The 10,304-nt window shown below is 62.1% G+C and overlaps 1 protein-coding gene across 1 annotated transcript; it reads right to left on the bottom strand.

Annotated features, from left to right (window-relative positions):
- Window positions 1-3,226: 3,226 nt before the first annotated feature.
- LOC141736794 (transcription factor HES-4-like) lies at window positions 3,227-9,829 on the bottom strand. Its single transcript, XM_074571365.1, has 4 exons — window positions 9,746-9,829; window positions 6,593-6,688; window positions 4,134-4,212; window positions 3,227-3,951 (listed from the first exon to the last, which is right to left on the bottom strand). Exons 1-4 carry the CDS (start codon window positions 9,779-9,781, stop codon window positions 3,335-3,337), a joined length of 828 nt encoding a protein of 275 aa, XP_074427466.1. The 5' UTR covers window positions 9,782-9,829; the 3' UTR covers window positions 3,227-3,334.
- Window positions 9,830-10,304: the final 475 nt, after the last annotated feature.

Raw genomic sequence — 10,304 nt, 5'->3', positions numbered from 1 at the left:
GTCAAGTGGAGACCAGGCCCAGTGGGTTGGGGTCAATGTTGGGGTCACCTGGAGACCAGGCCCAGAACGTTGGGGTCAATGTTGGGGTCACCATTGGGGTCAAGTGGAGACCAGGCCCAGAGGGTTGGGGTCAACGTTGGGGTCAATGTTGGGGTCAAGTGGAGACCAGGCCCATAGGGTTGGGGTCAACGTTGGGGTCAAGTGGAGACCAGGCCCAGAGGGTTGGGGTCAATGTTGGGGTCAATGTTGGGGTCAACGTTGGGGTCAAGTGGAGACCAGGCCCAGAGGGTTGGGGTCAACGTTGGGGTCAAGTGGAGACCAGGCCCAGAGGGTTGGGGTCAATGTTGGGGTCAATGTTGGGGTCAACGTTGGGGTCAATGTTGGGGTCACCATTGGGGTCAAGTGGAGACCAGGCCCAGAGGGTTGGGGTCAACGTTGGGGTCAACATTGGGGTCAAGTGGAGACCAGGCCCAGAGGGTTGGGGTCAACGTTGGGGTCAAGTGGAGACCAGGCCCAGAGGGTTGGGGTCAACGTTGGGGTCAACGTTGGGGTCAACGTTGGGGTCAAGTGGAGACCAGGCCCAGAGGGCTGGGGTCAACGTTGGGGTCAACGTTGGGGTCAATGTTGGGGTCAAGTGGAGACCAGGCCCAGAGGGTTGGGGTCAACTGGTGACCCCATAGGGACCCCCCCCACCCTATAGGGACCCTCCCACGAACGACCCCCGACCCCCTATAAGCCCCCTCCCCACCCCCGCCACCCCACAGGGACCCCCCCCACCCCCTTCCCCATAGGGTCCTCCAAGTCTTCTACATACCCCAGCCCTATAGGGACACCCCCCCCTCCACCCAACCCCAGACCCATAGGGGGACCCCCCCCACCTCAGAGGGACCCCCCCACCCCATAGGGACCCCCCCACCCCATAGGGACCCCCCCCACCCCCTTCCCCATAGGGTCCTCCAAGTCTTCTACATACCCCAGCCCTATAGGGACACCCCCCCCACACACACCCAACCCCAGACCCATAGGGGGACCCTCCCACCCCATAGGGGCCCCCCCACCTCATAGGGACCCCCCCACCCCATAGGGACCCCCCCCACCCCCTTCCCCATAGGGTCCTCCAAGTCTTCTACATACCCCAGCCCTATAGGGACACCCCCCCCCTTCACCCGACCCCAGACCCATAGGGGCCCCCCCACCTCATAGGGACCCCCCCACCCCATAGGGACCCCCCCACCCCATAGGGACCCCCCCCACCCCCTTCCCCATAGGGTCCTCCAAGTCTTCTACATACCCCAGCCCTATAGGGACACCCCCCCACACACACACCCAACCCCAGACCCATAGGGGGACCCTCCCACCCCATAGGGGCCCCCCCACCTCATAGGGACCCCCCCACCCCATAGGGACCCCCCCCACCCCCTTCCCCATAGGGTCCTCCAAGTCTTCTACATACCCCAGCCCTATAGGGACACCCCCCCCTTCACCCGACCCCAGACCCATAGGGGGACCCCCCCCACCCCATAGGGACCCCCCCACCCTATAGCGAGCCCCCCCCAAGGAGCAGCCGACGCAACACATTTCGGATTCGACTTATATATAAATTTTTACCACTCCCCCCCCCCTCCCCCCATCCCCCCCCCCCCCCCCCCCCCAAAAAAAAAAATACAGAAAAACAAGGGGGGTGGGGGGGGGCACACAACATTTGGTGCGGGAAAGGGGAGAAAAAAAAAAAAAGGTTATAACGAAAAAAATGATGGGGCGTGTCCCCCCCCCACCCCCGCCATCCCTTTTCCCACCCCCTTTTTAAAGCCCCCCCCCCCCCCCCAAAATTTGGGCTGTGGGGCTGGCTGGGACGCCGAGGCTCCCGGGAAGAAAGCGGTAACGGACACACTGCCCCCCCCCAGCCCCCAAAACTCCACCTTTTCACCCCAAAAGCAGCCCCCGGAACCTTAAGATCCTGCCCCCCCCCCCCCCCCCCCCCCCCCCCCGAATCCTGGGCCTCCAGGACCTCGGGCTGCTCGTTTTGGGGCAAATCCCTTCCCTTTGAGGACCAGCGACAGCTGCTGGGAAAACCGGAGTTTGGGTTGTTTTTTTTCAACGCCCGGGGCCGGGGCGAAACTGGGAAATGCCCTCGTCCTCCCAGTCCACCACTGGGAAAGCCGCCCTCCTCCCAGCACCAAACGCCGCCGTCTGCCCGCTCTACCAGTCAAACCCACCCCTCCCCCCAGTAACACCCGTTAAAACCCAGTAACACCAGTTAAACCCACCTGTCCCCCCAGTAACACCAGTTAAAACCCAGTAACACCAGTTAAACCCATCCGTCCCCGCAGTAACACCCATTAAAACCCAGTAACACCAGTTAAACCCACCTGTCCCCCCAGTAACACCCGTTAAAACACACCTGTCCCCACAGTAACACCAGTTAAGGACACCTGTCCTCCCAGTAATACCAGTTAAAAGCACCTGTCCCCCAGTTTTAACACCAGTTAAAAGCACCCATCCTCCCAGTAACACCCATTAAAGACACCTGTCCTCCCAGTAACACCAGTTAAAACCACCGGTCCCCCCAGTAACACCAGTTAAACCCACCTGTCCCCCCAGTAACACCCGTTAAAACCCAGTAACACCAGTTAAACCCACCTGTCCTCCCAGTAACACCCGTTAAAGACACCGGTCCCCCCCAGTAACACCCGCTAATACCCAGTAACACCAGTTAAACCCACCTGTCCCCCCAGTAACACCCGTTAAAACCACCTGTCCTCCCAGTAACACCAGTTAAAAGCACCTGTCCCCCCAGTAACACCAGTTAAAGACACCTGTCCTCCCAGTAACACCAGTTAAAAGCACCTGTCCCCCCAGTAACACCCGTTAAAACCACCTGTCCTCCCAGTAACACCAATTAAAACCACCTGTCCCCCCAGTAACACCAGCTAAAACCCAGTAACACCAGTTAAAAGCACCTCTCCTCCCAGTAACACCAGCTAAAACCCAGTAACACCCGTTAAAAGCAACTGTCCTCCCAGTAACACCAGTTAAAACCCAGTAACACCAGTTAAAAGCACCTCTCCTCCCAGTATACCAGCCCCCCCCGTCGTGTCCTCCCCCCACGGTGTCCCCCCCATCTTCCCCGCTGCGCCCCCCCTCCCCCAACCCCGGGCGGCGGCTCAGGGCCAGGGTCTCCAGACATGGCGGGGAGGCCCCGGCAGCCCCTCGCCGTCCCCCGGCGGCGCCTCCTCCTTGGCGCGGCCTCGCCGTGAGTCCTCGTGGCCGCCATCGCGGGGGCCGCCGTGCTGGGACCCCGCGCTAGGCCCGCGACTAGGCCCGAGACCAGGCCCTAGACTGGGCCCGTAACCGTGGTAACTGGGACACCAGGACCTGTCACCATGGCAACGGGGGCCATCGCCGGGGCAACTGGGGCCATCACTGGGGCAACCGGGGCCGTAACCAAGGCCGCCGTCAGGCCTGTGAGTAGGCCCCAGACTAGGCCCCGGAGTAGGCCCGAAGTTGTGGTAACCAGGCCCGTAACCCTGGTAACCGGGACACCTGGACCTGTCACCGGGGCAACCCGGGCTGTTGCCGGGGCAACCAGGGCTGTCACCGGGGCAACCGGAGCTCTCGGCTGGGCAACTAGGGCTGTCGCCGGGGCGGTAACCAAGGCCGCAGTCAGGCCTGTGAGTAGGCCCCAGACTAGCCCCGGAGTAGGCCCGAAATTGCGGTAACCGGGCCCGTAACCGTGGTAACCGGGGCAGCCCGACGGCGCGGGCAGTCCATGGCGACCGGGAGGCCCGAGGGTGTCGACGGCGAGCGGCAGGGGGCAGACGGCCGCCGGACCGGGAACGGGACAGGGAGGTTGGGCCGGGATGGCTTGCAGGAAACGAGCGGCGCGGGCCAGGCATTCGCGGTAGCCGCTCCGGTAGCGCCGCAGGAAAAACTCCTCCGTCCCCCAGGGCTCTGTGCCGGGAGAGAAACACGGTGACCAACTCCCGCCGCCAACCCCCCTCCAGACCCCGGCCCCGCGCATCCCGTCCCCCCCGGCCGTGGGTTTTGGGGGGGGGGGGATGGGACGAGGGCGGTGGGGGAGGGGAGGGGATGGCCCGATTGGGGTTGGGGGGGAGGGAAACTGAGTCACGGACCTGAGCGGGGCTGCGCCCGCAGGAACTGCACCGTTTTCTGCAGGATTTCGGCCTTCTCCACCTTGGGGTTCCGGAGGCGCTGGAGTGGGGGGGGGGGGGGGGGGGAGGGGCGGGGGGGGAGGGGAGAGAGAGAGACGGCGAGAGGGGGGGGGGGCGGGTGGGGGAGGGGAAGGGACACACACACACACACACGTCACACGAACCGCGGGGGGGGCCCCCCCGCGATAGAGCCCCGATAGTGCGACGGTAGTGTCGTGATAGAGCCCCCATAGTGTCACGATAGAGCCCCGATAGTGTGCTGTTAGTGTCGTGATAGAGTCGTGATAGAGCCACGGTAGTGTCACGATAGTGTCACGATAGAGCCCCGATAGTGTGCCAGTAGTGTCATGATACAGCCACAATAGTGTCACGATAGAGCCCCGATAGTGTGACAGTAGCGTCGTGATAGAGCCCTGATAGTGTCACGATAGAGCCCCAATAGTGTCACGATAGAGCCATGATAGTGTGCCAGTAGTGTCGTGATAGAGCCCCAATGGTGTCACGATAGAGCCCCGATAGTGTGACAGTAGTGTCGTGATAGAGCCCTGATAGTGTCATGATAGAGCCCCGATAGTGTGACAGTAGTGTCGTGATAGAGCCCCGATAGTGTCGTGATAGAGCCCCGATAGTGTGACAGTAGTGTCGTGATACAGCCACAATAGTGTCACGACAGAGCCCCAATAGTGTGACAGTAGCGTCGTGATAGAGCCCTGATAGTGTCACGATAGAGCCCTGATAGTGTCACGATAGAGCCCCGATAGTGTGACAGTAGTGTCGTGATAGAGCCCTGATAGTGTCACGATAGAGCCCCAATAGTGTGCTATTAGTGTCGTGATAGAGCCCTGATAGTGTCACGATAGAGCCCCGATAGTGTGACAGTAGCGTCGTGATAGAGCCCCAATAGTGTCACAATAGAGCCATGATAGTGTGACAGTAGTGTCACGATAGAGCCCCGATACTGTGACAGTAGCGTCGTGATAGAGCCATGATAGCGTCACGATAGAGCCCTGATAGTGTCACGATAGAGCCCCGATAGTGTGCTGTTAGTGTCGTGATAGAGCCCCGATAGTGTCACGATAGAGCCCTGATAGAGCCCCGATAGAGCCCCGATAGTGTGACAGTAGTGTCGTGATAGAGCCCCGATAGTGTCACGATAGAGCCCCGATAACGTCACGAGAGTGTCCCCCGATAGAGCCCTGACTGTCGCGACGGAGCCTGCCTGGAGCTGTGAGAATCACGACGGAGCCAGAACCGTCGCGATAGCTCCGACAATCCCGAGAGCGCCCCGCGAGAGCCCGGACGGAGCCCCGAAGGTCGTTGTTGAGCTGTGACGGAGCTGCGAGAGTCACGATAATATCGTGACAGAGCCGGGATATCACGATAGTCTCACGCTCAATGCAACAGTCGCGATAGTGGCGCGATCGTCGCAACAGAGGCACAATAGTGCCATGATAGTCATGATAGAGCCGCGATAGAGGTGCGATAGCGCTGCGATAGTCATGATAGAGGCGTGATAGTCGCGATAGAGGTGCTATAGTCACGACAGAGCTGTGATAGAGCCACGATAGCACCGCGATAGTCGTGATAGTGCCGCGATAGTGCTGTGATGGTCATAACAGGGCTGTGATAGAGGTGTGATGCTGCCGTGATAGTCACGATAGAGGTGCTATAGTCATGATAGAGCCGTGATAGTGCTGTGATCGTCACAACAGAGACGCGATAGTGCCGCGAGAGTCATGATAGAGGTGTGATAGTCATGATAGAGCTGTGTTAGTGCCATGACAGTCGTGACAGAGGCACGATAGTGCCGCGATAGTCGCGACAGAGCCGCGACAGAGGTGTGATAGTCGTGACAGAGGTGTGATAGTGCCATGACAGTCGTGACAGAGGCACAATAGAGGTCTGGTAGTCGTGACGGAGGTGTGATAGTGCCGCGATAGTCGCGACAGAGCCGCGATAGAGGTGTGATAGTCGTGACGGAGGCGTGACAGTGCCGCGATCGTCGCGACAGAGCCGCGATAGAGGCGTGATAGTCGTGACAGAGGTGTGATAGTGCTGCGATAGTTGCGACGGAGCTGCGACAGAGGTGTGATAGTCGTGACGGAGGTGTGATAATGCCGTGATAGTCGCGACAGAGCCGTGATAGAGTTGTGATAGTCGCGATAGAGGCACGATAGTGCCGCGATAGGGCCATGATAGTTGTCATAGAGGAGTGATAGTCGTGATAGAGCCGCGACAGAGGTGTGATAGTCGTGACGGAGGCGTGATAGTGCCGCGATAGTCGCGACAGAGCCACGATAGAGGTGTGATAGTCGCGATAGAGGCACGCTAGTGCCGCGATAGGGCCGTGACAGTTGCCATAGGGGCGTGATAGTCGCGATAGTGGCGCGATAGTCGCGATAGTCGTGACAGAGGCTCACCTCGTCGCGGGTGGCCGCCAGCAGCAGCAGCCGGAGCCGGTGGAGGCTGCGGTTCATGCGCTCGCGGCGACGCTTCTCCATCAGCGGCTTCAGGAGCTGCCGGGGCCAAACGGGGTCAGAGCGGGGCCAAACTGGGCCAAACTGGGAGAGAACGGGGCCAAACTGGGCCAAACTGGGGGAGAGCGGGGCCAAACTGGGGGAGAGCGGGGCCAAACTGGGCCAAACTGGGAGAGAGCGGGGCCAAACTGGGCCAAACTGGGGGAGAGCGGGGCCAAACTGGGGGAGAGCGGGGCCAAACTGGGAGAGCACAGGGTCAAACTGGGCCAAACTGGGGGAGAGCGGGGCCAAATTGGGCCAAACTGGGAGAGCACAGGGTCAAACTGGGCCAAACTGGGAGAGAACGGGGTCAAACTGGGCGAGAGCGGGGCCAAACTGGGCCAAACTGGGAGAGAGCGGGGCCAAACTGGGAGAGCACAGGGTCAAACTGGGCCAAACTGGGGGAGAGCGGGGCCAAACTGGGCCAAACTGGGAGAGAGCGGGGCCAAACTGGGAGAGCACAGGGTCAAACTGGGCCAAACTGGGGGAGAGCGGGGCCAAACTGGGCGAGCATGGGGTCAAACTGGGCCAAACTGGGACAAACTGGGTGAGAACGGGGCCAAACTGGGGAAGCATGGGGCCAAACTGGGGGAGAACGGGGCCAAACTGGGGGAGAGCGGGGGCAAAGTGGGCCAAACTGGGAGAGCATGGGGCCAAACTGGGGGAGAACGGGGCCAAACTGGGGGAGAACGGGGCCAAACTGGGGGAGAACGGGGCCAAACTGGGCCAAACTGGGAGAGAACGCGGCCAAACTGGGCCAAACTGGGAGAATAGGGACAAAGTGGGCCAAACTGGGCGAGAGCGGGGCCAAACTGGGAGAGAACGCGGCCAAACTGGGCCAAACTGGGAGAGCACAGGGTCAAACTGGGCCAAACTCGGAGAGAGCGGGGCCAAATTGGGCCAAACTGGGGGAGAGCGGGGCCAAACTGGGACAAACCGGGAGAGCATGGGGTCAAACTGGGCCAAACTGGGGGAGAGCGGGGCCAAACTGGGCCAAACTGGGGGAGCACAGGGTCAAACTGGGCCAAACTGGGAGAGAACGCAGCCAAACTGGGCCAAACTGGGGGAGAGCGGGGCCAAACTGGGAGAGAACGCGGCCAAACTGGGCCAAACTGGGAGAGCACAGGGTCAAACTGGGCCAAACTCGGAGAGAGCGGGGCCAAATTGGGCCAAACTGGGGGAGAGCGGGGCCAAACTGGGACAAACCGGGAGAGCATGGGGTCAAACTGGGCCAAACTGGGGGAGAGCGGGGCCAAACTGGGCCAAACTGGGGGAGCACAGGGTCAAACTGGGCCAAACTGGGAGAGAACGCAGCCAAACTGGGCCAAACTGGGGGAGAGCGGGGCCAAACTGGGAGAGCACAGGGTCAAACTGGGCCAAACTGGGGGAGAGCGGGGCCAAATTGGGCCAAACTGGGAGAGCACAGGGTCAAACTGGGCGAGAGCGGGGCCAAACTGGGAGAGCATGGGGTCAAACTGGGCCACACTGGGGGAGAGTGGGGCCAAACTGGGATGAACTGGGCCAAAACGACTTCAACTGCCAAACCCAAACTGGACCAAACTGGTCCAAATGGGTCCGAACCAGTTAGAGCCCAAACTGGGCCAAACCAGGGGATAATGGTGCCAAACTGGGGGAGAGCAGGGCCAAACTGGGCCAAAATGGGAGAGCACGGGGTCAAACTGGGGGAAAGCGGGGCCAAACTGGGCCAAACTGGGGGAGAGCAGGGCCAAACTGGGAAAGAACGGGGCCAAACTGGGCCAAACTGGGAGAGCATGGGGTCAAACTGGGCCAAACTGGGGGAGAATGCGGCCAAACTGGGCCAAACTGAGTGAGAGTGGAGCCAAACTGGGGGAGAGTGGGGGAGAAAGGGGCCGAACTGGGCCAAACTGGGGTAGAGCGGAGCCAAACTGGGAGAGAGGGGGGCCAAACTGGGCCAACCTGGGAGAGCATGGGATCAAACTGGGGGAGAACGGGGCCAAACTGGGGCAAACTGGGAGAGCATGGGATCAAACTGGGGGAGAACAGGACCAAACTGGGGCAAACTGGGAGAGAGCGGGGCCAAACTGGGATGAACTGGGCCAAAACGACTTCAACTGCCAAACCCAAACTGGACCAAACTGGTCCAAATGGGTCCAAACCAGTTAGAGCCCAAACTGGGCCAAACCAGGGGATAATGGTGCCAAACTGGGGGAGAGCGGGGCCAAACTGGGACAAACTGGGGGAGAACGGGGCAAACTGGGACAAACTGGGTGAGAGCGGGGCCAAACTGAGCCAAACTGGGACAAACTGGGGGAGAGCGGGGTCAAACTGGAGGAGAACAGGGACAAACTGGGCCAAACTGGGAGAGCACAGGGTCAAACTGGGCCAAACTGGGGGAGAGCGGGGACAAACTGGGCGAGCATGGGGTCAAACTGGGACAAACTGGGTGAGAACGGGGCCAAACTGGGCCAAACTGGGGCAGAACGGGGCCAAACTGGGCGAGAACGTGGCCAAACTGGGCCAAACCGGGAGAGAACGCGGCCAAACTGGGCCAAACTGGGAGAATAGGGACAAACTGGGGCAAACTGGGCGAGAGCGGGGCCAAACTGGGACAGAACGGGGCCAAACTGGGCCAAACTGGGGGAGCGCGGGGGGGGTGGGGGTTGGGGGATGCCCGGGGGATGTTGGGGGTCCCGGGGATTCGGGGGGGGGGTCCCGGGGGGGGTTCCCAGGGGGGTCTCGGGGGGGGTCCCGGGATTGGGGGGGTCCCGGGGGGGGGGTTCCCAGGGGGGTCCCCGGGGGGGTCCCGGGGTTTGGGGGGGGGTTCCCAGGGGGTTTCCCAAGGGGGTCCCGGGGATTTGGGGGGGGGGAGGGTTTGGGGGGGTCCCGGGGGGGGGGGGGTTCCCAGGGGGGTCTCGGGGGGGGTCCCGGGGATTTGGGGGGGGGGATTTGGGGGGGTCCCGGGGGCGGTTTCCCAAGAGGGTCCCGGGGATTTGGGGGGGGGAGATTTGGGGGGGGGGGTTGGGGGGGGTCCCGGGGATTGGGGGTCCCCGGGGGGGGTCGGGGGGGTCCCGGTACCTTCCTGTCGCCGCGGGGCTCGGCCGCGCTGCTCATGGTGGGGCCGGAGGCGGCGGGGGGGGGGGTCGGGCCGGGGGGGGCCGGGGGGAGGAAGCGGCTTTTATGGGAGCGGGAGGAGCCGCCCCCGGGGCGGGGGGAACTGGGAGCACTGGGGGGAACTGGGGGAGGGGTCTGGGGACACTGGGGGAGGGGCATGGGGGGGGGCACTGGAAGAACTGGGGGAACTGGGGGGGGTTGGGAGCACTGGGGGGACACTGGGAGCACTGGAGCGGAAACTGGGAGCAGTGGGGGGGGAATTGGGGGGAACTGGGAGCACTGGGAGGCACTAGGGGGGAACTGGGAGCACTGGAGGGGAAACTGGGAGCACTGGGAGGCACTGGGGGGGGAACTGGGAGCACTGGAGGGGAAACTGGGAGCACTGGGAGGCACTGGGGGGGAAACTGGGAGCACTGGGGGGGGAAACTGGGAGCACTGGGAGGCACTAGGGGAACTGGGAGCACTGGGAGGAGCACTGGGGGGGGAACTGGGAGCACTGGAGGGAAACTGGGAGCACTGGAGG

The sequence above is a fragment of the Larus michahellis genome, unplaced genomic scaffold (genome assembly GCF_964199755.1).
Source record: "Larus michahellis unplaced genomic scaffold, bLarMic1.1 SCAFFOLD_356, whole genome shotgun sequence".
NCBI lineage: Eukaryota > Metazoa > Chordata > Aves > Charadriiformes > Laridae > Larus > Larus michahellis.
The sequence above is the reverse complement of the archived record's forward strand: the minus strand, read 5'-3'. Positions and strand labels throughout refer to the sequence as shown.